Here is a 26,593-nt window from a genome sequence, read left to right as displayed (position 1 = left end):
GGAACAAAGGATCTGGTCCAAATCTCCGGAGAATCTCTTCAGGCCATTGATGCGGTACGGAAAGCTGTTCCAGTGAGTAATCCAGTTGGTAAGTTTCCCGTAATCCAATGTCTATGAGTGACTGACGGTCATATACATTAAATGCACCAACAGTTGGTACGAACAAAACTCTAAAAACTATAAATATTAACAAAAGTAAACACAGTCTCGACGGAGCGAACAGAAAGGCAGCCGGTCGGAGCAGCGCCATCTCATTAAGAAAGCTTTAAGAAGACTCAACACAGAGCGGTCAGGTGGCGTAGCGGAGATTGCGTTCGTCACCAACACCGGAGACGCTGGATTCGCTTGTTCGAATCCAGCTCACAGCTCCGGCGTTGTCACCAGCTTGGCTGGCCGTTCACACTAATACAATTGGCAGTATTAGAGGGTGGGAAAGCTGGCGGGGTGGGTCCGGGTCGTTGTAAACAGCGACTCCTACAGTTCGGTCGGGGCGCCTGCTCAGCGCGTATAGGATCTAAGGGGGGTAGTGTGATCCTTCCACACGTTACACCCTCTCAGTGAGAGTCCGCGCTGCCAGGTGAAAAGAAGCGGTTGATTGGCTAGACGTGTGTCGGAGGAAGCACGTGATAGCCTCCACTCTCCCAGACCGACTGTGGGGGGTAAGTGCGCAGCGACCAGGAAGGGGATTGGGAATTGGCATAACGACTAACATTGGGATGGGAGAAAATCGGAGGAAAAAGGAGGGGGAAAAAGATTAAAAAAAAAAAAAAAAAAAGAAGACTCAACACAAAATAAAGTGGTGTCAAGAAAGCTGCTTTTTGCAGTGTAGAGAAGGCTTAAACTGCCTCACGGTGGCAATTTGTGAAGCCACACACTTTTAACGAAGGAACCCTACACGGACTCTGGTGCACTTTGCACAATCACATCATTCATTCATTTATTCACATCAATCATATTTGTCTACGCACATTTGTATTTATTGATAATCTGTTTAATGTGTTTATTTATACCAGGGTAGACTAAGCCTTTGTATGGACTATTGTATATTTCTACAGGGTAGACTTAGGTTAGTTATATATTTGCATATACAGTAGGGTTGACTTAAGACAGTCTGTATATTATACCAGGGCGGGCTGTACATACACACATAGTGATATTATTGATAGAATATATATATCCCACCTGTTCAGAGATCCAGTATAGAGCAGACCTTGATCTTTATTTTTATTTTTTATTTTGTCCTACTCTATTTCATTCTTGTATTCTTATTCTCCTGCGCGCTCCTCTCCCTCTCCTGTTGCTGCTCTGACACCCGAATCTCCCGACGGGGACAAATAAAGATCCATCTTATCTTTATCTTATCTTAGACAGCTCATAAAACAAAAATGGAACACATAAAAATGACATATTACATTATGACTGCCATTACCCGCCCAAGGGGAGACAGAAAGATCAGGTTGTATATAAATAAATCGGCCCAAAATGAACTTATAAACGTTCATTAATCCAGGTAATTTAATATCCAAGTCAGAACATATTATTGACCATATTCAGACGGTGGCCGTTTTGCTCATGCTCAACTCAATGCCTGGGATTCAACTCTAAGACGAGTGCTACCGTCCTCATCACCAGATATACTCTACTTTGGTTTTTAATGGAGGGTGTGCTGCTCATGAAATGATGACATCATCTTGCACGGCATCCAAGCAGTAGACCACAGGTTCTTTCATTGACATTTTTTATTACATGAGGTCACGGTTGGTTTTGGGATCCAGGTTCACGCCTGGTACTATGGCTTCAGTCAAACTCATGTGACCCCTTAAAGGAACGTGCCAACATTATGGGAAATGTGCTTACCGTCTGCCCCAGAGTCAGACAAGAAGAAAGATACCAATGTCCTTTATGTGCGTTCAGTAGAAAGCTATCCGGCTGCAATATAGCTTAGCACAAATGAATGGAAGCAGATACAGATCAGTTAGGCTAGCTGTTGGCCACAAACACCTCTCCCAGAGTTTTAAGCTAGGCTAGTGATCCGTATCCACTCCCATTTGTTTGTGCTAAGCTAGGCTTAAGCTACAGTAGGATAGTTTTCTGCTGAACGCACAGAGTCTCGTCTGACTCTGGAAAAGACGGTAAGCGCATTTCCCATAATGTTGGCGTGTTCTTTTAGTCAACTCTCTGGTACTCCTCCTTGGTGTATTTGATGTTACTGATATTTACAGTTTTGAACAGTGAGTCTTTTGATATTAGCTTGTATATGAACAATAGCCCAGACCCCTGGCACATATTGCTGTTATTCACCCTCTCTAACCACGTGCTGAGATCACTTCCTGCTTTCCAGCTTTGCCTCCAGGGAGAAAAGATTATGCTTTTCAATCTGAACGGCGGTCTGCATTTTCTGGACTCTACTATGAGCTCATAATAAATTTTTATATTAACCAGACTGGCAGACTCCTGTTTTTTTTCTGATTCTGGTCTTACGTTTTCAATACAACACTATTCTCAGTATCAGTTTGAGTACCCTTGGTTAACAAAGGTTCTAATATGGTTACATCATCCACCATGATATAATGTTCATTATGGACAAATTATCCTGTATCCTGTACTTTGCCCTTTATTAGTTTTGGGTAATTCATTGTTTTTATATCTTATGGTCTTATGTATGCTGAATGAATGTAGGGTAATAATCACGGGTGAAGTTGATCGAAAATCAGATGCATTTCTTTGTTGTTTTTTAATGTACCGTAATGTTTTTTTTTGCAACATATAAAGCTGTTTCAATTTATAGGGTTGAGTTTCTCCTACCTTCTTTCTGTAAGGGCTCGAGCCTTCAGCTTAATGTGTTGTCTATCTTGAGCCACGATAGATCCTCATCGTTCTTACAGACGTACAGTAAGAGTGAGCCACACTCCATCTGCTGAGACGATGAATCCATTCCAAAAGTAGCGGTTGTATGTTGGCTTACTTGATACTGCCATACTGTTCTAGGGCCAGGCGGCTGTCATATAGCTGCTACTAGTGCAGACTTGTTCTCACTGACAATACCATACTGTTCTAGGGCCAGGCAGGTGTCATATAGCTGTTATTGCAGACTTGTTTCATAGAGTGATCTGGTCCCCAGAGGCACAGAAGAAGACATGTTCATGTTAATTTTCTCTTCTCTTCTCGTCTCTTCTCTTCTCTTCTCTCTCTTCTCTTCTCTTCTCTTCTCTTCTCTTCTCTTCTCTTCTCTTCTCTTCTCTTCTCTTCTCTTCTCTTCTCTTCTCTTCTCTTCTCTTCTCTTCTCTTCTCTTCTCGTCTCGTCTCTTCTCTTCTCTGCTCTGCTCTTCTCTTCTCTTCTATACTCTGCTCTTCTCTTCTCTTCTCTTCTCTTCTCTTCTCTTCTCTGCTCTGCTCTTCTCTGCTCTTCTCTGCTCTTCTCTTTTCTTCTCTTCTCTTCTCTTCTCTTCTCTTCTCTCTCTTCTCTTCTCTTCTCTTCTCTTCTCTTCTCTTCTCTTCTTCTCTTCTCTTCTCTTCTCTTCTCTTCTCTTCTCTTCTCTTCTCTTCTCTTCTCTTCTCCTCTTCTCTTCTATTCTCTTCTCTGCTCTGCTCTTCTCTTCTCTCTGCCAGTTCCTGTACACTGTCTGTTATGTTGGATTGAGCAGGCTACATGATGGAGCTACAGGTGGCGTCACAGTACTGTAGGTCCTGCCATAAGGCTGGACTTGTCATCTTGTTTATTTCATTTAGTCCATTACTGCAGTCAGCTGTAATACAATGGTCTCACATAAACACTATTATCATTGAAATTAAATAGTCCATGTCCAATATACACATGAAATAAAAAATGTTATTCACAACAAACATTACATATTTATACCCCCCTCCCTATTTATAGTTGTTGTTCAGAAAGGAAACAGATTAAATTGACTAAATATTGTCAGCATAAATAATGTCTTGACAATGACATTTCTGGGTTCCATTGAGAATATTTTACAGACCACATTTCATTCCCAGTGAAAACATTTAGGCATATATGGTCATTATGAACTAGAGTGGCTGTGGTGAATGTATGTTGAGGCTTCACATACTGTAGGCTAAACATCTTATTTTATTTAAACAATACTAGAAGAATGAGTGAGTGGATAGCCTAGGCTTTGTGTAAAGTGCTTTCAAAAGAGTTAATGTTTACAACTGTACCTTCCTTCAATAAGTTGACCTTTGAAGTTCGTAACAGAAAAGTGCACTTAGTAAGGCCGTACATGAACCCCCCCCCCAACATGTTTTAGTTTGCATCGAGTGTGTTTTCCGGCTGTGTTCTATTGATCCCTGCCCACACATCTTTCTGGATACCTGCACATTCTGAAATAGCTCAAGCTATTTCAGTCAAACTCCAGTGATGACTCACAGAGAGGATTTATAAAAAAAAAGAAAAGAAGAAAAAGCCAACCATAAATACTATTCGATGTTCACTGGGAACTATTCGACCATTCTTTAAGTTTAAGTTTATGTTTGTCTATTCATTTTTTTTTACCCAGGGACATCTTCAGTTTCCACATTAATGTAAATGTGCCAGATGTTAACTAATTAGCTAGTTTCCATCTGTACTCCCTGCCTACCATGCATGTCTTTGAAGACCCCCCCCCCCCATCATAAATAAAGTTCCACTTACTGTTTGACGTACCACGAAACATGACAAATTGCACCCCCGCCCCCGTGTGAAGAATACGTGGCTGTTAGGGGAACTGTTGTACACGCAGGAAGTATGGGTGGGAATCACCAGCAGCCCCACAATATGATATTATCACGATATTAGAGACACATTATTGTAATATCGTTTGGATTTGGATTTTATCCAAAGAGACTTACAAGTACTGTACGACAAGTCAGCATGAAGGGTACAACTCTTTCAGCTGAGTAACCCAAATGACTGGTATATATTTATTTAGAAAAAGGAGAATACAGTAACCAGGTCTTTAGACAGTCCAGGGAGTGAACGAGTAGCAGGGTAGTCAGACCGAGCGGGGAGGGGGGGTCATAGCCAGGTGCGGGTTCTCATGGATTCACGTGGAGAAGAGTGGTCAGGCAGGCGGAGGTCATACACAGGGATCCAGGACTCGGGGACAGGGTGTGAAGCCAGGTGAGGAATGGTAAATAGGAACTACGATCTGGCAGCCTCATGACATCTGAGCCAGGTCTAAATAGGAATGGTAATCAGCCGGTAGATCAATCAGCTGCTCCTCCGGTGTCACACACCTGCACCCCATCCTGTACTTAGAGAGAGGGAGAGAGGAAGAGTAACTGGGTAGGGATAGATTGGGATAACCAAGAGTTATGGTGGACGGGAACCCTGGAGGCCTGGAGGTGCATGACAGTAGCATCCAGCAGGCGTAAAGTACACTTGAGCATGTTGTTTCTTTCATATAAATCACCATGGCCTTACTGGGTCAATATAATGTATTTGAATATATCAATAGGCAACCATCAGTCGCAACTTTATATATAATAGCCACCCAAATAATGTTTATTAATGATGTTATATATATTTGTAAATCATCAAGTTTCAAGTTTTGTTTTATTTGTCACATATAAGGTACATGTACATTACAGTGAAATGCTTGGTTCTGTATGATCCCCCTGAGATTGTGCTTCATACAGTAAAAAACTAAAAAGAATAAAGGAATAAAGAATAAAGGCCAAACACTACTTCATGTAGTATTCAACCTTTTACCTGGATAATAACAAATCGCTAATAAATGGAAACTAACTTAACCAGAGAGTCAACATTATCATTTCTTATCAGTTATGATACAATAGGCCCTTTTCACAGAGGACATTTCTTACACGTCATTGCAGGGTAAACAACAGCTGTAATTAATAACATTAATTGTGGTGCCATTCTATTGTAGGTGCACCGGAGCCATTACGTTTTTTTACAGCTTTTATCGTAGATAGGACAGGCAGAGAGGAAAGTTGGGTGAGGATGGGGAGGGCATGCAGCATAGGGCAATATGCACTTTAAACTGGAACACTGAGCTATTTATTTGAGGTACTGTAGCATTTTTTCTTTTTAATTGTTTGTGTAAAACCTTTATTGTGGGGATTGTATTGCATGTATTCTTGTGTTTTTATATTGTATGTTTTTATAATGTATGTACTGTATGTGCTGGCACCAAGACAAATCCCAATCAACCATGTGTTGAAATGGCAATAAAGTTTTCTATTCTATTCTATTCTATTCTAGGTCCCCGGGCTGGATTAGAACCCGGGACGCTGGGATTAAACTGCAAGCGCAGCTACGTGGTGCGCCACCGTGGCACCGCTGATAATATCTTTTAAGCAGACATATTCAAGCCAATAATGTTTCGAAAATTATCAAATGACTTTGATAGAATAAAATAGAAAATTGTCTCTATTGTAAAACATAGGAGGTTTTGAAACCAAGGAGTGAGGCCGAATGTACTTCTGCAGTCTATTCACCTTGGATTTGAGCCACCATTGCAGACAGATTGTAATATAGCTCAGTGATTAAGAGTGTGCCTCTGAATTTATGGAGCTTGAGTAGGTTCAGTCCATACATGGACACACGCAGGACCGATATAAAGCAGAGTGAGCCTCAAACCATTAAAACCACATCAATTTAACATGTTGTTGTAGACTCCAACTCTTGATGTTATAAGTTAAGAGAATATTTGAATGGCATTGATCTACTATGCAGATAAAGTAATTTGTCTTATCTTTGAAGCTTGGTACAGGGACGTTCCCGGGGAGATTTAGCACAGCTGCAGTTTAAATTATTGAAAGCCCATCAATCCCAATGTGTATTTATACGCCCTAACTCACTTCATCTGTTGACTGATGTGCACACGACTTCGACCTTGAATTCAGAGCGAGTTGTTTTTCTTGAGCACTCTTCAGGGGAAGTTTATGGGGAGGGGGTGTTAAGTTCGGCTAGAGTTTAAATATCTGCATTTTTGGACACCTATCAATCCGACATATGTTGAAGGATCTGTAAATGGTAATACCTGCATTTTTGGACACCTATCAATCCAACACATGTTGAAGGGTCTGTATCAGATGAGCTGTTAAGTCTCCTCTCAATCCCATAACAAAAGCCAGGTCATCTGCAGAGCCCTCTGCCTCAAAGAGCCGGAACATTGATGGAGTGAGTCTGGAACTTCTTTAGCCTTTGATGATTTTTACCTCCCAGGAACTCATGTCTGTAAAGCAATATTACTCAGAGCTCTGATTATAACCGATCCACGGCGAGCTGGTCAGTTATACCAGTCTATTAGCTATGTCTGTCAGCAAGATTACTAATTCTTACAATTGCTTAGCGGTGTTGACAGAGGTGGTGATAATGAGATGGGGAATTTACGAGTATGTGCCTCGCCAGTGTGTTTCTCCCCAATTAACCCCCCCCCCCTCCATGTGTATCCATAGCCAATAGACTATTCTATCATGTCATGGTAACTATTTAGTTCTGTCTGTCATGGTAACTACCGGGGTCTACAATGACCGTAATGGCACAACCACGTTCACATAGACAGCTCTTTTGTCAGCTGATTGGTGGGTCAAACAGAGGTCATAGGGTCTGGTCAGAGTTCAAATGGAATCCCGTTGCCATGGCACTACTTCTGCTGAGGGCTCAAACTCTGTTGGAACTCTGTTAATAAAAGCTCTGATATTTTCTCCTCATTAAAATCAGGAAAGGCCCTCCTTTTGTTCCTCCTCTCAGTCCAGCTCCTCTTTCCTTCAACTCGATGAGCTTGATAGTATGTCTCCGTTTTTTGGAAAATCTTTTCAGCACATTCTTGGATCACTCTGTGTCTTTAACAATGAGAGAGAGTGTGTGTTGGCTATTCAGCCAGCCGTGTCAGATGTGCCTGTGCTGTGTGTGTGTCTGGTCCACCCCTCTCAGCGCTGCTGGCTGGTGTAACCTAACCTAATTCCAGGTAGCGTGATGCGGAGGACCACTGGGTGCTACCCTAGCTGCCGTTTTAGACCAGGAGAGAGCTGGAAGCGGCTCGCCTCGCGGGGATCCTCCTATCTGCCATAATTATCTCATTCTCCGGGGTTTCGGACCTCACCCCCCCACCCTCCCGCCGCTACTCACGTGCCACACATGCCCAGGAAGTTGGCACATGCCGGCTTGGCCTGACAGGACCTGGGTTCATTGTGCTGCTATTGGATGGATGTCAGCCCACGGAGGAGGCCGTTACCTAACAGCAGACTGTGGACAGCGAGCAGATCTGCGGCTAGTGTCAGACAGCACAGCCCAATTAGTCTCAATTAGATGATCTATGGTTTCCTCCCATTTGATTGTTTGGAATGAGATTTGGGGAGTGCTTGGTATTTCCTTCAGGAGATTGGGTTTACCGTTAATATATTCTTTAGGCCAGCTTTAGCCCATTTAGCCGCTCCCTCAACGCATTGCGTTACTGGCTGGCTGCCACTTCCTGATCTCTACAGAAAGCACACGCCTGTGTTTTTGGTCCTCTGACAGGATGTGTGCGTCTGTGTTTCGGTCCCCCATCAAGACACCACAGATGGTTCAGGTGCTGTCCTTGATGGACTTGGCTCCTATCCCCTCTCTCTCTCTCTCTCTCTCTCTCTCTCTCTCTCTCTCTCTCTCTCTCTCTCTCTCTCTCTCTCTCTCTCTCTCTCTCTCTCTCTCTCTCTCTCTCTCTCTCTCTCTCTCTTCATGATGAGAATGTACTGTAGCTTGCTAGCTCAAAGATTTGTCATTGCTATTGATCCGGTGGATGTTGCAAGCACCAGGGGAGGATAATTGAAAAGGAAATAGTCGTCCAATGGGATCAACATCCTGTGAGTCAGACTACTGACCGCCTTAAGTGTGCGTTCACACAGGGAGCAACTCGATCACGCAGTGGCCGGAATTCTAATCATTTTCAGTAGAGCCGATCTGGTAAACCCGGCAGACACTAAGCTACAGCGGTAGACTAGTTTTCTGCCCACTAATTGTCCATCAGCAGCAAATCAGATTACTGGGCCACCTTGTTGTCCCATCCACCAGTTTACATACAGTTCCATAAATACATGTTCTGCTTGCCGTGACCACAATGGCTACTGTAGAATTATACCACATATGTCGTATCTTTCTCACCAAAAATGGAAGAGAAGTTGATAAGAGCTGCTCAAAGTGCGTCCCAGTGCTCTAAAACCTTTCTTTGATAAAGATGGAAATAAACAGTCCTCGGTCAAAACTTCAGGAGAGCCGCTACAAAGGTCTGCTCGGAACCCCTCGCACTTCCCACATACATCAGCATAGAACTTTTTTACAAGGAAAACACACACCGAAAGATTCAGAAAATAATGCATTCATATTTTAGGGGGAAACTATTTCAATCATCTCACAAGCTTTTGGGCGTCTCTAACCCTACGTTAAGTCAGTCCACTCGTGGAACCAGCCGTGGAACCAGCCGTGGAACCAGCCGTGGGCTCTAACGGCACCACAGGTAGAGGCGGAATGTAGCTGCAGATTTATTTTTGTAGCTGCAGAATTTTTTTTAATCCTGCCGTTTTGTTGTGAGGAGAAATAAAATCACACATAAAACTTACCAACGTGTTCTGTGTCGAGAGCTTAGCCGCATACTATAGCAGCCCTGCAGGGGGCAGACATCCAGTGATCTACAGGAGCTATTTCCTCAACTATAACTAACCGCTACAGAAAGAGTTGAGGAAGTGGTGTCTGCAGTTCACTGGAGGTCTGCTTGGGGGGCCGGTGGTGTCTGCAGTTCACTGGAGGTCTGCTTGGGGGGCCGGTGGTGTCTGCAGTTCACTGGAGGTCTGCTTGGGGGGCCGGTGGTGTCTGCAGTTCACTGGAGGTCTGCTTGGGGGGCCGGTGGTGTCTGCAGTTCACTGGAGGTCTGCTTGGGGGGCCGGTGGTGTCTGCAGTTCACTGGAGGTCTGCTTGGGGGGCCGGTGTGGCCGAGTTTCTCGAGACACAGAACATGTTGGTTAAGTGTTATGACTGATTATCACGTGTCCTTGATAGGATTCGGGTTAAAAAGAAATGGCGAAAAATGCCCCTTTTAAATTAAAGGGAAGCATTGCTTTATTGTAGTGGCAACTGAAGATGGCTGTCATCGGCTTAGTCAGACCTGGCAAATCTTTAGTGCGTATGAATTCGCAAATGACAGAGGGTAGGCCCTAGCCAGTGTTTTAATGTAGCAGTTGTTGGTCTAGAGCAGACCTGGGCATTCTGACCGGCCCGCGAAATATTACATGATAATAAAAAAAATATATATATATATATTATATAATATATATATTTTTTCTCCATGTCAACGTTCACACGCACAATATACGCTTACCTAGGATTTGACTTGATTCAACAACAAAGCAGTCGGGGCAAGCCGAAAACGGTGGAAAGTGTGTTTATTTGAAGTTTGGATTTCTTTTTTCACAACTGAGGTAAGTAGATTACATTTTTAGAGACTAAAGTATAGAAAAAAGGTACCGTTGGGTACCGGTATCAATTCACAGGTACTGGTACCGTATCGGTTCAAATGTGAACGGTACCCATCCCTACTGAACACACAACTGCAGGGCAAGGGCATTTTTGCTCATGAAATGCATAGCCATGTGAAAGCCTTCATGACAAAGTTGCAATTAATTTCAAGGCAACTAGGCAGCAACAATCTCAAACACATGAAAACCCTGAAAGAAGTCAAACCATCAGCTGATCACCGGCACAGGTATGTTGGGAGCACTGCATGATGAATTTTCAAGGCGTTTTCAAGATTTCAAAAAGGTTGAGGATGAAATGCAGCTGGTTTCCTCTCCCTTTACCTGCAGTGTTGATAGTGCACCCACTGATGTTCAGCTTGAACTCATTGACCTGCAGTCTGATTCACTACTGAAAGAGCACTTTAAGTCAGCATCACTGCTAGAGTTCTACTCTGCTCTCAAGGAGGAGAACTTTCCAAACATGAGGAGACATGCTCAGAAGATGTTGGTTCTCTTTGGATCCACCTATATGTGAACAGACATTCTCAGTCATGACGTTTACCAAGTCCAGGTACAGATCCTCTCTCACTGATGAACATCTGGCAGCTGTGCTTTGATGGACTTGGTAAAGCTCAACAGAGACTGGATTTCTCACACTGAATGAAAAAAAAAAGAGCTGAAGAACACTAAAATGTGGAAATATAACAAGTGAAATGGGACACTTGATCTTTTTTTTTTCTTTTTTTTGCACAGTTCTGAAAACATTAAATGTTTAATATAGGCATGCAAAGTAAAAAAGGCTACTGGGACACTTTTCTTTACACAGTTCAGTGACATGTCTTGTTTATTTTGGCTATAAGATGATGTGATGTCTTTAGAAAGCTAAGAAAATCCTTGTTTCAATAGTATATGAAACTCAAAATAATAACTTTATTTGTATAGCACTTTTTCATACATTCCCTTTGTTATTAATGTTTCACATTTTGTTTATCATTTTGGAAATAAATTCTATTTGAATAAATGATATTTTTGAAAGCTAACCTCACCTTTTAATTGCCAAATAATAACATACACTCTTACCAGGGGTCAAAACAATGCCATTTACTGCTTTTTATATAGAAATAAAATGTATATTATGCATAATTGAGTTTGGAATTTTGGCCCGGCCCTCCAACATATTTTCAGTTGCTCATTCGGCCCCCCGGGAAAAATAATTGCCCACCCCTGGTCTAGAGATATGTACGCCCCACATCTAAAGCAGGGATGCGGCGATCTAATACATACTCAGTATCGATATCGGGCAAATACTAGTGAAATTAGATGGATCAGGAATTGGCTACAAATAGTCCGATCCACGACTGATCCATTACAAACACACCATGCTTCATTGAGGAGAGGAAGATTGTGCACATTCAGCCTGATTGATTCAGCTTGATGAGATATTGGCCAAAAGCTTAGGATTTATATTGCATTAGCCCATAATATAGCAATAACTATGAGCCGAATTGGTTGAAGTCAGTGTCTCTCCCCCTCCCGCTCCTGTGTCTGTCCTATGAGCTGCGTCTCTTGAGTTGCTAAAAACATTCACTTGTTAGCTAACTATCTAAGGAAGCCAACTCGACAGTTTTCTAGGTAAGGTAAAAAAAATATATAAAATAAATAAAGTTAACCGTCTGTAGTGTGGTAGTGAAAGGGTTAACCTTCTGTAGTGTGGTAGTGAAAGGGTCAACCCTTTGTCGTGTGGCAGTGAAAGGGTTAACCTTCTGTATTGTCGCCGTGAAAGGGTTAACCCTTTGGTAGTGTGGTATAGTGAAAGGGTTAACCTTCTGTAGTGTGATAGTGAAAGGGTTAACTAAAGTTTCTCCAGGAGCTGCTATAGATCCATTTTCACCCTGATTAGTCCAGTAAACAGTGCATGCAGGAAGGGCAGCATGGCAGAAGGGGTCTAGCGTATCAATCACACTAGGCTGTCAATCAAAGTAATTGGAGCAGGACTAATCTCTGGAACTGGCCAGGCTTGGGAAAGGCACCACAGATGCCACACACCTGGTTACACGATACATTTAGGCTGTTACGTTTAGGTATACTATATATTGAAAATAAATGAAAAGATCTTGCTTGGGTTGGTTTTTATTGATTTTATATTGATCATAATGATGCATGTAGTATGCAACTGTTTGGTTTTTAATAATACTCAATTTGAATGTCTAATAAAAGACATTAATGTTATTTTTTTTATTAAATAACAAAAACATTGGATCGGTACTCTGTGTCGGCCAATACCCAAAGCCCCTGCAGGGCCCTCATTTATCAATAATCCGTAGAAAGTGTTCTATTTTTGTTCCTAAGCACGGAATTTAGAATGTCTCTACGCACAGAAAAATCGGGATTTATCAACCGTGCGTACGCAGGTCGTACGCACACTCTGTGTTGATAAATACCATTTGTTCTTACCGTCTATGCTCGTGCATGATTATCCATATATGGTAATGAAACACCCCCATGGGATGTGAAATAATGGACTAAGCCGAGCGAACTCTGAGAAACTTCACAAGCGAGATTGTTCACGGAGGTTACTAATTTAACGCACTGTCGAACCAAGAAGACACAGCGCGTGTTACGGAGAAATACACGACAGGCTGACAGACTTGTACATGGTGATGTTGGATATCAACTACTCCCTAAAGACCATTGCTGCTATGGCAGCGCAAAATACTAATAAAGACCGTTAACCTGTTTGGCGTTGGTGTCTTAATAACAATGCTGGAATATGAATGCCTTTTTTCGTTTCGTTCTTTTAAAGTTCGATTGGCTACCTGGTATAATATGATTTGTAGAGGCATACAATCTATTTTGATGTCGGTATTAGGTAGCCTATATAAATTATATATAATAGCATAGCCTACATTATGCAACAGACATTATGGCACAGACACAGAGCCCTGCGAAGCCTGCATACAGTAAACTAACTTGATCGTTAATCTAACTGTTGTCCTTGTATCTTTACGCTTATGAAAACATTAAATAATATGTATAGGCTATAGGCCCTCGTTTGGCCATAATAATAGCCTATTCTCAAATGGCTATCCGCTGTGGGCTATCTCATCACTGACGGACCAGTATACCTATATCATATCATTCCTGTCTCCAAGGAATCGTGGGGCTCTGGGGAAGAAAGGTTGGGACCCCCTGCTATAGCCTATATCCTTTATAATGTTATAGGCTATTTTATTTACAGTAGTCTATATTCATGATTTGTTTCCATAGCCGGTCTCAGACAGTTATGCATGTGGCTGAGACGGATCGGGATTAGAAGCTGCTAGGAAACTGCTTCTCGGCTACGAATGAAAGCCACAATTGAAAATAATGTACTTCCTTTCTTACCAATAGCCTATACTATAACAATAATATGAGAGCATACAAGAACAATGAATCTCACTGCCATGTAGCCTACGCCATGTGTAGCCTGCGTATGTGATCAATACAAACTCGAACTTGAATTCCATCACGTCTGCGGGAGCGCACAAATAGACTGTGTTGTCACAATGTAAATAAAACCATGCACTGAAAAGTTACAGTATGTAGATGGTTGATTATTTGTATGACAGTCAGTAAACCCTTGCAAAAAGTATCAGTTTTATTTAATGAATTGATATTTAAGTGATATTTTAATTACAGATACCCCAGTAATAACATTACAATTTAATGCGTTCCTCCCGGCCACCGGCAATGACTTATCAGCCAAATGCAATGATAAATAACATGCATTCATTTGGAAAGACTATTCCAAATGCTATTTATGGGGTTTGACAATAATTACACTAATGTCGCTATTTTACAATTAACTATAATGAATTACGGGTCATATGAACACGCCAGTGTTGAAACTAATGCACGAAAGCTTATTTCCGCGTTGCAGTCTTCATATTCTACCGCTGGGCGCCAGGTATGCACGGTCTGAGCTGTGCGTAGATACGCACAATGTCAAGCACACGTTCAAAGTCCCACACTTTGTTTAGAAATTATCGTACGCACGGTTTATACACATATCTGTGCGTACGCACCATTGATAAATGAGGGCCCGCCCAGGTATCATATTGGGGCTGAAAAAGTTGGATCAGTGCCCTAATCAAAATCTGATCTCCTCGTCTGCACCCCACCCCCCCCCCCCCCCCCTCTCTCCACCCAGGCTCTGTCACACACAGCTGGCTCCATCACTCCCTCTCTCTCTCTCTCTCTCTGCCATCTTCTCTGTCGCTCTGCCTTTTTCTTCTCTTTCTATTGCTCGCTTTCCATAGTTCTGTCCCTCTCTCTTCCATCTTCCTTCGGGGGAGTGAGGTGACGACTGAGGAACACTAACTGGGTGAGAAAGATCTTCGAGTCGAAGGATTAAATATAATGCATCTAAATGTCCGTACGTAGTCTTTTGCCCAGAATGTTATGAAATCTGCCTGTTGGCCAAGCAGACATCCTTTGTTAGTTCTGAAACTTGGCTAGACTCCTCTTGTAATTTTTCAAGTGGAGTGAAGGATTGTGTGAAGTGGAGATGATAAATTATTCAGTTATTAAAAAGGAGGGAAAGGTCATGAGGGTGTGTGTACATCTTTGTGTGGACATTGGGCATAACGTGTGGACTGATTTAGAAAATTATTCATTAGGTGGACATTCTTTTCCCCAATTTTTGGTTGGAGCATTGTACAATCCAGAATGATTTCTACCAGATCCTTGAAAAGATCTGCACTAAATGCAATAACATAAGTTATTATTTTGGGTGATTTTAATGTGACTGACATAAACACAAAATAATAACCATTTTACAATGCGTTTTCCAGCTTTTGTAAAACTTTCCGTCTGCACCAATTGATTGAAAACCCAGCAAGAATTGGTGACTCTAGTCAAATTGTCATTGATCTCATGCTGGTTTCTGATAAATGTAATGCTTCTCAGAGTGGAGTTTTTACGTATAGTACAAGTGATCATCTCATAGTATACTGTACTAGAGAGATTAAAATAACCTGTTTTGATTGCCACAACATAACATAAGATCACTGAAGAGATACAATATGGATGCATTGATTGATCTGCTAAGAACGGAAGACTGGTCACAAGTAGTTGAGTGTGAAGACACTGACAGCATATCAAACAAAATGTCTTTGTGCAGTTTATTGTTATTTGCACTTACAAACATACATTCTGGAATAAAAGAAGTAAAAGAAGAACAGTTCAAATGTGCAGGAAAGGTCAAAAATGATATAAGCGTATAAGGGACCTCCCCTCTTAAACCTATACTGTAGGATAACTACACAGAAAATCCCCCAACACACATTATGCACAAACACACATGCACATATCCCTCTCTCATACACACAGATACATACAATACAGCATTATAATGTTGAAAAAAAAGACTACTCACAAATACACATGGATACTAAAGACTACAGGATCTGTAGCTCTTTTTTAAGCTTGCTTTTAAATGTATTTAAAGTGAAACATGTTTCTGTTAGATTGTGTATATCATTCCACATCACTGCACATTGATAGACAAATGAGAATTTGGCAACAGATGTCCTACAGAAAGGAATGCAGTTATGCAGTTGATAATGTGGCTCCTTTTAAAACAATCAGGATCAAACAAAGGACGGAAGCATGGATCAGCAGGGATATATTGGAAATTATTCACCCAAGAAACAAGGTTTTTAGGAACTACTATAACTAATGGGACAGTAACTTTTGACAGACCAGAGGTTGCAGACAATCTCAATAAATGTTTCACCAACATAGCAGGGGGCCTTGTTGATACACTCCCACAGAGAGAAAATTATATTCCCACACAATTGGCAAAGATGCTTAAAGTCCTTGATGTTCACAAAGGCCACAGGTCTTGATAATATTGCAGCACGATTTGTAAGTGATTCAGCTGATCAAATTGCTCTTGTGTGTCCCACATCATCAACCTTCCCATCGAAATGGGAACAGTACCACAGGAATTAAAGGCCAGAGTGATCCCATTGTTCAAAAAGAGTAGCATGGTTGTTCAGGGGAATTACCAACCAGTATCAATCCGTCAAAGGTTCAAAAATTAAAAAGTAACATCTCTACATCTATACATCTGACTACATTGATGACCAGAAGTTATTATACTCTTTCCAGTCAGGGTTTAGACACAGTTAACAGATACCCGTTTTCTTTATATGACCGACTACATCCAAAAGGTAATGGACAATGTTGACTATGGTGGAATGGTTTTACTGGATCTCCTGAACGCATTAGACACAGTGAACCAGAAAATACTTGTTTTTAAGCTCAAGGCTATCGTTTTTAATGCAAATCCATTACAGTGGATGCAGTCATATCTAACAGGTAGAAATCAAGTGGTGGAGGTGGTGGGTGGAACAATATCCAATCCAAAGAAAAAATGATCAGTTGTGGAGTCCAACAAGGGAGCATCCTAGGATCCTAGCCTCTTCGTGTCCCGCAGCCCCTATCATAGATGTGGTTGAACAAACCCTAAGCAGTGAACTTGCTAATAACAGTAAGTGGCTGTCACCTGTGTAAGACATAAACCATTCTGTTCGGCTCCAGGAAAATAAAAATTGTAATGGCTTCTCAGTTATGTGCAAAAAGTATAGTGAATTACTTGGAATGTGAATTTGACCAGCATATGTGGGGACAACATGGACGTCAAGGTATTGGGCAAATTAAATTATTCCTTGACATGAAACCATGAGGTTAGCCTTAGTTCAGAGCCAGTTCAGAGCCACGATTATGAATGTGATTATGCTTGGTGGTAATATTATGTACTATCTTCTTTATCCTTCTCTCATACACACACATACTCTCTCTTCTTTATCCCTCTCACACCCTCCGTCTCTACAGTATCTGTCTGTCTGCCTGTCTCTCTCTCTCTATCTCTCTCTCTCTCTCTCTGTCATCTCTCATCAACATCCGGTTTCCCTCAGTCCCTCCCTTGGCAGTAAAACAGGCTGGTGCTGCACGTAATCTGTGATCTGTATCTGAGACACAACACACTTCACCCCCACACACACACACATACATACATACATACACACACACACACACACACACACACTAAGGGGCGAATTCACAAAGAATCGATTGCGCGGTGGCAGTGCTAATAGCACCCTTAACTGCGTGCAATTTGCGTGTGGTATCTGCTCCGTCTGTCCACGCTATTAACTAAAGATATTGCGCGGATGAGATACTAGCGCAAACATGCCAATATATGTGTGCAATTTGCTCCTGATTTGCTCCAGCGCAGTTTGCTCGCAGAGCAGTTTGCACCTGACAGCGCTGTTGGCAAATATCAGGAAGGGAGAAAATAAACCCGAAATGAGGCATAGATGTTACGTACCCCAGTAAGGATACGCAACACAAGGCCACAGACAGGGTAGGTGAGGGTGCAGTGACACAAAACAATTAGCAAAATAATAGTATTTATTTTTATAAACACAAAAACTCAGCAACACAGAGAGCAAGGAGGACTACCTAGTGGCACTAAATGAAATATCAAAAGGAAATGAAAACCCACCCCCCCTTACAGGTGCGGACGCCCAAAAGTACAGGTGGCGGTGCTCACTTCTAAGGCTGGTGTCTTTAACATCAGGTCACCTACGTGATGCAAAATGTAGACCCCAGGGTATCTTCCTGTCCTCAATTGTCCCTGTGTGCGAAACAAAAGATTAATACAAAAGAAAGACAATCACCATAGGCTGGGTGCTAAACAAATATATAAAGGGTTAAGGTTAAACAGAAATGTACTACAAACGCCAAAATATACAATGAGAGTTACACCAAAAAACACAGAGTACCAGAGCCTTCACCAGCTCTACACAATACCAGAGCCTTCACCAGCTCTACAAAATATACCCAAGCCTTCACCAGCTCTACACAATACCATATCTCACACAGAGCTTTGACCAGCTCTCACACCAAAACTAGCTAAGAGCCTCAGCTCTATACCAAAACACACAAAGAGCTCTCCCACACAGACAGATAATAGTTACCACAACCATGAACCAGAGAGCTAACTAACACGGCACACAATGGGATATATGAAGGGGTGTGGAGCTTAATTGCTGACGAGCCAGCTGAGATGGTGATTGACCAGCTGCTGCTGGAACTGAGACACCTGAGAATGGGGATATGTAGACACAAGAGGGAGACAAGACAAGAACAAACAAAACATGCCTATATATACAACAGATAACATACATAACTCCCTCTATATACATACATAAGGACAGGGTCCGTAACAATAGACATAACAGTATTTTTCACCATTAGTATTCCGTTTATTTCATATTGTATTTCGTTTACTTCGTAATGTATAGAGCTTGCTTAATTTGTATTTTCATGACACATTGCATCCTTTGTTTTTGTCACTATCTTTCGTCATTGCATTTGTTTGTCATCCACAAATAAATTCTTTTGAGCAGACCTGTCCATAGTGCTGAATCTTTATACCGAATTTAAGCACTGTGCCAGTGAAGATATTTTAAAATTTACGAATATTTTTAGTGAGCAAGTTGTATTTAATGTTTAGTTAAGATAATAGAACCTGCATTATCATATACTCCAGAATGAACTTTTCATTGGCCATGTTTTCAGCGTCTACTCCTCATGGACCCAACGAAATGTTATATTTGATTTGATTTGATGTTTTTTTATTTTCGTGTCTTACATACAGGTGTATGCCCAGCCCATATGGGCTTACAAGACACATACACAATAAGTATATAATAGTATACCTGACAAATGACTTGGAAAATTATGACATATAGACCAAGATGGCCACAAAAAAAAGAAAATACAATAAAACGTAATATAACACAAGCTGTAACAAGCAATGTATGTAAACAAAGAAACAAGAGGAATTCATATACAATTATATAGGATATAGTGTGTTTTGTCTCAAGTGCCATGCTTTCTCCAAAAATCCTGCAAAACTGAAGATGTCCTCCACAAAAAAACAACTCAACATACAACTATCAGACTGCCAAAACAAATCCGGATTTACAATTTGAATTTCTCAAATAAAGCCCTCCTCAAATCAGTGTACAAAGGGCAATAAAAAACTAAATTATATTCATCTTCCACCACTCCCAGATCACATAGAACGCACAACCGCTCCTCCTCAGGTTTGCCTTGGAATCTACCCACTTCCACAGCCAATGGCAGGGTGCCAGACATCAACTGGGCACACAGAGACCTCCGTCTTCTCTTTAAGTTTAACATTACATAAGGTTCAGTAAAATACTCATTTTTAATTACAACATATTTTCTAAGTTTAGGTTTTTTCCATATCTCCACCTTCCACTTATCCTGATGGATTGTTGATAATTTTGTTTTAATTATGTGAACCTTACACTGCAGATTGTTCATAAAAATCATACTTAAGTCAGCAGAAGAAAAAATCATGGACATCTCTCTTGACCAGGGATGACCGTGTGCTCTGTCCTAGTTAAATATATGTTTTGTCACCCTGTCATTTGGCAGCTGGACCAGGTGGTTCCATAACCTAACCATTTCACCCTTTTGCTTGACCAAGCATGAGTCCCAACCCATGTCCCCTTCTATAGCCCCTTTTGGTATATATTTATGGACTCCCAATTTTTATAAATAAAAAGTTTATTCTGGAGCATAATGAGTGTGCGGATTCTGATATGAGCCCGATTGTACGCCGCCACTCCAACGCTGGCAGGATTATGCACGGCAAGTGGACCCAGGCAATTTGGCAGCCACATTCGTTATTACTGCCGTTGCACACTACAACACACTGTGTTGATTGAATAAGTTTGCTTCCTATTTCTAAAAACATGTTCGTTTTTGCTTGGTGGTACAATTGGAACGTGAGTGCAGTCAATAATAATAATAATAAACGTTATTTATATAGCACCTTTCATATAAGTTCAAAGTGCTTTATATAATGAAGACATAATAAAACAAGTAGCAAGAGCAATAACACAAATAAAAATTGCAGCATGATGCAAAATAAAAAAAATTGCATGGGATCTCTGGGTGGCTGGCTCAATATCATCCTTGATTTCATCTAGTAGATCAAGAATTCTTTGAGCTGGCAACCTGTGTCTCCGGATGATTTCGGTCTCGCTTAAATCAAAAAGTGATATTCTCCTTCAAAATGTTCTTTCAAAACAAATGAGATGATTGTGGACTTTAGGAGGTCGGGGGTCAGGGACTACAGCCCCCTCAGCATCGACGGGGCACCGGTTGAGAGAGTGAACAGTTTTAAGTACCTCGGAGCCCACATATCCGAGGACTTGACATGGACCACACACATTGACAGTGTTGTGAAGAAGGCACTACAACGCCTCTACTTCCTCAGGCGCCTAAGGAAGTTCCAAGTCAGTCAGAAGATCCTAAAGAACTTCTACTCATGCACAATAGAGAGCATCATGACTGGCAATATCACCTCCTGGTTTGGGAATAGCACCACACAAGACCGAAGCAGACTAACTTGAAACTTGAAACAGTTACCACCTCATTTCACCCGTTGCACTTCCTTTGTGAATAGCAAACTGTGTTTCAGAGCTATTTGCGCCGGCATAGCGCCAGAAAAAGCCGCGCAATCCCTTTGTGAATTCGCCCCTAAGTAACACAGTAGGATGTGGAATATGAAATGGTAAAAGTTGATAGAAATACTATTTAGTACATCACACTCTCAGATTACGTCAGCTATCACAGTTTAGCTCACATCAGAGGCTCCGGGCCTATATTTGGTAGGTGTCGCCAACAACATGTCAGATTTCTGTCACGTCCACTTGCACCCTCATTCCATCTGACATCAGTCCGTCCATGCGCACGATGCACGACATGTCACATCGTCACAGGTTGACTCAGTCTCACTCTGGAGCCAGCCTGTCCTGCCAGCTACATTCTTATAAATTCAAGGCCACAGAGGGGATCACGTTTTTGGTCATTAAAAGTCTCAGAGGGCTTTGCACCTTCCGTTTTGTCAGTCATATAGTTATTGCTTTTGCTAACTCTCTCTCTCTCTCTCTCTCTCTCTCTCTCTCTCTCTCTCTCTCTCTCTCTCTCTCTCTCTCTCTCTCTCTCTCTCTCTCTCTCTCTCTCTCTCTCTCTCTCTCTCTCTCTCTCTCTCTCTCTCTCTCTCTCTCTCTCTCTCTCTCTCTCTCTCTCTCTCTCTCTCTCTCTCTCTCTCTTTCAGGTTCGTAAGCAGCCATGACGAAGTCCTATGAATTCAACTGGCAGAAGCACCTGCCTGAGTTCATGCAGGAAGGCGCCTCCTTCGACAGGTTCGATGAGGTAATAGCCAAGCGCTTGCTTCTCCCTTCCGGAGGGGCCCAAGTGGGGCACACCGGCGCAGAGGGGCCCGACTCACATTCTCATAAGACGCTACCAAAAAAAGCACTGTTTGTTTATGGAACATACAATCAAGCTAGCAGATCAGGTCTTTTAGTTAGGAACGACATGCAGGAAGTATTACAGAAACAATGTTTACAGGGGACAGTTAGGGAAACACTAGTAAGGGAGTGGCCGGATTCATCTATCAGAAGAACGGAGAGAAAGCTAACAGAGAGTATCATGGTCCATGGCTTTGGTACTTGGCTTTGGAACAGCTTTGACACAATCGTTCCTATTCAGATTGGAATGCCAACCAAACAATTATTTGTCTCACTGGTGGTGTTCACCATCTTCTTCCTTCCTTTAGGAGATATTCGGAAGATTCTATTGACTAAACAGATGGTGACAAATCTGTGATGTACCCATCTGTTCAACCAGCCCGAATTTACTGTTTGTCACGAATCACATGCAAATCTGGCAGGGAGACTGACGTGTCATCAACCCTGTCCAACATGGACGCTCGTCACTGAACACCTCTGGCTAGCCCTGTGTGTGTGGAAGATCTATACCTAGTTTAACCTCCGCTTGGTGCCAAGATGGCTCCCTAGTGGAACTTCACAGTATTAACAAGGTTTGCCAATAATGTTGACGATAGCCCTTGCCTTGGTTGTCTGATGCGTGCATCCCCACCATCTTGCTCCAACTTAATGACTTGCCCCAGGCCAGGCATTAGGACACACACACACACACACACACACACACACACACACACACACACACACACACACACACACACACACACACACACACACACACACACACACACACACACACACACACACACACACACACACACACACACACACCAGGCGCAGAGCCATCTCCTTTATGGTGGCAATGCGTCATTGTGTTAGTCACAGGTGCAGCCTTGGCCACCTCATTGATCAAGCTCATTAAGCTGCGTTGGCTTGGAGACTGCTAGTCTGTACCCCGAGGCCGGCCCCCCACCACACCACAACACATACTGGCCATTCCCAGTCATCACAGCCCCCTGTGTGTGTGTGTGTGTGTGTGTGTGTGTGTGTGTGTGTGTGTGTGTGTGTGTGTGTGTGTGTGTGTGTGTGTGTGTGTGTGTGTGTGTGTGTGTGTGTGTGTGTGTGTGTGTGTGTGTGTGTGTGTGTGTGTGTGTGTGTGTGTGTGTGTGTGTGTGTGTGTGTGTGTGTGTGTGTGTGTGTGTGTGTGTGTGTGTGTGTGTGTGTGTGTGTGTGTGTGTGTGTGTGTGTGTGTGTGTGTGTGTGTGTGTGTGTGTGTGTGTGTGTGTGTGTGTGTGTGTGTGTGTGTGTGTGTGTGTGTGTGTGTGTGTGTGTGTGTGTGTGTGTGTGTGTGTGTGTGTGTGTGTGTGTGTGTGTGTGTGTGTGTGTGTGTGTGTGCGTGTGTGTGTGCGTGCGTGTGCGTGCGTGTGTGTCTGTGCGTGTCTGTGTGTCTGTCTGTACGTGTCTGTCTGTGTTAGTGTTGTCAAAAATATTGATTTTGAATATTTGTTTCAATACTCATTAAAGCATGATCGATATCAGCTACCTGCAATTTTATTGACAGACACACAGGCTAGGCACACACACACACGCACGCACGAACACACACACACACACACACACACACACACACACACACACACACACACACACACACACACACACACACACACACACACACACACACATTTAGAATCTTTATTTATGTCCACATAAAGACAATGTTTAAAGGACACAAATATTATCAGTGCACTTGTACATTGTGGGATTATTCCGATACATTCGTGCCCAAATTGACAATGGCAACCAAAGTTACAGACTCACATGGATGATGAACCTGACAATCTACACACAGCTCATGGATACAGATAGCAGCGTCTTCTCCAAATTGCCCGGCTGCCAATAATTGCTGACACTGAGCAATATTTGGCTAATTGTTTGGCTCTTCTCTTCGGAAGACCGGCCAACTGAAGGCCTCAATTTATGGACATGACCCAGGCTTCCAAATATGAAGACTAAAAGTGTACAGTTGTAGCCGAGTTGTGATATGGTACTGTATGGTCTAACAGTTGATATTTTAACATTTTGGTTGTAAAGGCTTCCTCTAGACTGTAGTCAAACGTGCAACCAACTTCTAGGATGATAACCTCTCTGTTATTCTCATTAACCATAACAACAACATTTTTTTTTTTATTTAACCTGTATTTATGCAGCAAGCAAATTCTTATTGTGGGAAGGGGGGGGGGGGAGGCTGTAACAAAAACAAGGTTATGTACATGCATACAAGTAAATAAAATACAAAATGACAGTAGCAATAGCTCTCGGGGGACTCCCTACAAACTCTCATCTTTCTCTCTCTTGTCTCCAGTCTTGTCTCTTCCACTTCACTTGAGAATAGTTTGCGGGTCTTGTCACGTGTGCAGAGCCTGAGCAACCAGCTGTGATTAGAAAGGAAAACAGTGGGAGTGCTCTTTAGATAGGCTTCACGTTTGAGGCGAATGAACAAGGAAAGGCAACGGATACGTTACTGGAAAGCCCACAAGCGACACTACAGAGCCTTGCCAAACAAGGGTGTTAACACAGCACATTCTGCAAAGCACCTAACGCTGTAGGATCCATAACCTACATCTCCGGGTTAGAAAAGCGTTTCAAGAGGTTGGTGACAGCTCTCGTAAAATAGACACCAGCCTATATAAAATAGACAGAATAAAAGAAATGCCAGAGAATAAGAAAAGGGGTAAAAGCACTGCAGATGATAACAATACAAGTATTGACTCACACACTTTAAAACCTGACAGTCTTTCTTACAGTTTGATACCCACACAGACCAGGCTGCAGAAACAAATTAGTGGGGGGGGCATAACATGTGCACAATGGTTTTTCAACACACGTTCCCTTTTATACGTTTCAGCTGGGACAACGGCGCTGTGGCTTGCTTGGCGCTGCCCACGGTGCCGCACTAAACAGCAGAGAGGCCATTGAAAAATAAAATGTCTCTCTATCTTAAGAACATTCACTTATACAAAAACAGACTAAAATAAAAATGTTTACCAGGGTGGGCACAGCTGACTCAGTGGGCGGGCCCGGCCCCCTAATGCCCGCCCATGTCGCCGGGTCTGTACCCACACAGTTTAAAACCTGACAGTGTTTCTTACAGTTTTATACCCACACAGTTTAAAACCTGACAGTCTTTCTTACAGTTTGATACCCACACACTTTAAAACCTGACAGTCTTTCTTACAGTTTGATACCCACACACTTTAAAACCTGACAGTCTTTCTTACAGTTTGATACCCACACAGTTTAAAACCTGACAGTCTTTCTTACAGTTTGATACCCACACAGTTTAAACTTGACAGTCTTTCTTCCTGTTTGATACAACAATAAAATATCTCTCATTTGCAGTACAATACTCACAGTGTGAATGTAATGAGTGTAAAGTGGCAAAATGTATTAAAAGGCTAAGGTGAAGAGATATGTTTTTAGCTTACTAAATATTTAGCTTACTATAATATTTAAATATTTAGTAAGCTAGCCTCCCTAATGTCAAGGTCAAGTGTTCCATATATTTGGTGCGTAATTAGCAACGGCAGCATCCCCGATTTTCTTTTGGCTGTTGCTGGGAACCTTCAGTGAACCAGCAGGACCTTAAAATACATTATAAATGTTACTAGAAGCCGCTATTATGTGCTCTAGCCTCTTAGTTATAGTTAATAGCCTAGCTGAGAGTTCACTGAGCTGAAGTCTCTCTGTCGGCATGAATCTGTTTTTCAGCATCCTTTTGATTTATAAATGGTTGTACTTTAACTATGTTTCTAAGGTGGACAAATTATATTTTTGTCACCTAGTTAGTGTGGGACTTAAAGTTTAGATCTGAGTCTATAATAATACCAATACTTGTAACTTCAGGTTTAATCCAAGTAAATTAATTGCCCCATATTATTCAGCAGCATTTCTCTTTTTGTTATAAGGCAGACTAGTTGGATTTCAGTTTTGTCTGGAATTGTTGCACATCCAATTATATATTGCTAAGAAACAAGCGGAAATGGTGTTAATAGCTGCAGCATCATTTGGTTCAGCCGAGATGTACATTTGCGTGTCATCCATGTAGCTATGGAAACATACATTGAGTTCTCTAATTGAGTTCTCCCCAAGTGGCAGCATACACAGCAAGAAGAATAATGGACCGATACAGCTCCCTTGTGGAGCTCCTAAGTAGGTGTCATGTTTCTCAGAAACATGATCTTCAAGCATTAAAACAAGATGTCCAAGAAAGCTAAGCTATAACCACCCTCAGAGCTATCAGCCTTGAGAAATACGACAGCTGGGTTGCAGTTGATAGGAAGATGTATCTTATCATTAGTAAATTAATTTAGTAAGATGCTGTTGTGCTTGAGAACACACAGTATACCTCTACAATAAAGCATTCGAAGGTGATAGCCTACATAATTAATTATGTTTACTTATTTTCTAAGATTAATTAATTATATAATTGAATCTTTTAAATACCAAATCTAATATGAGAAAATAATGTATGTTTCTAAAACAGTGTGATATTTATCTTATAGTAGCCTAGTAGAGAGAACATGAGGAGAATCAGGCTGCAATTGAAACAACACACTCACAGCCTACCCCACCAGTTGCATTTGAACAACATGTATGATGCCAACTCATAAGAAACTAAGAAACTGAACAGGGCCACGTGGTATTCAAAATGGTATTGAATATTGTGTGTGTGTGTGTGTGTGTGTGTGTGTGTGTGT

At 41.9% G+C, this 26,593-nt stretch overlaps 1 protein-coding gene across 1 annotated transcript in view; it reads left to right on the top strand.

Moving 5' to 3' along the window:
• plcb4b (phospholipase C, beta 4b) overlaps nt 1-26,593 on the top strand; it is a 190,191-nt gene that overhangs the window by 85,412 nt on the left and 78,186 nt on the right. The window contains exon 4 of the mRNA XM_084314221.1: nt 21,662-21,759. Coding sequence (XP_084170347.1) covers nt 21,676-21,759 — 84 coding nt within the window. The 5' untranslated portion in view covers nt 21,662-21,675. The remainder of the gene's footprint in view (nt 1-21,661; nt 21,760-26,593) is intronic.

This window comes from Notolepis coatsorum, assembly GCF_963971535.1.
Source record: "Notolepis coatsorum genome assembly, chromosome: 5".
NCBI classification, from domain to species: domain Eukaryota; kingdom Metazoa; phylum Chordata; class Actinopteri; order Aulopiformes; family Paralepididae; genus Notolepis; species Notolepis coatsorum.
Note: the sequence above shows the minus strand (reverse complement) of the source record. Positions and strands in the feature narration are given on the sequence as shown.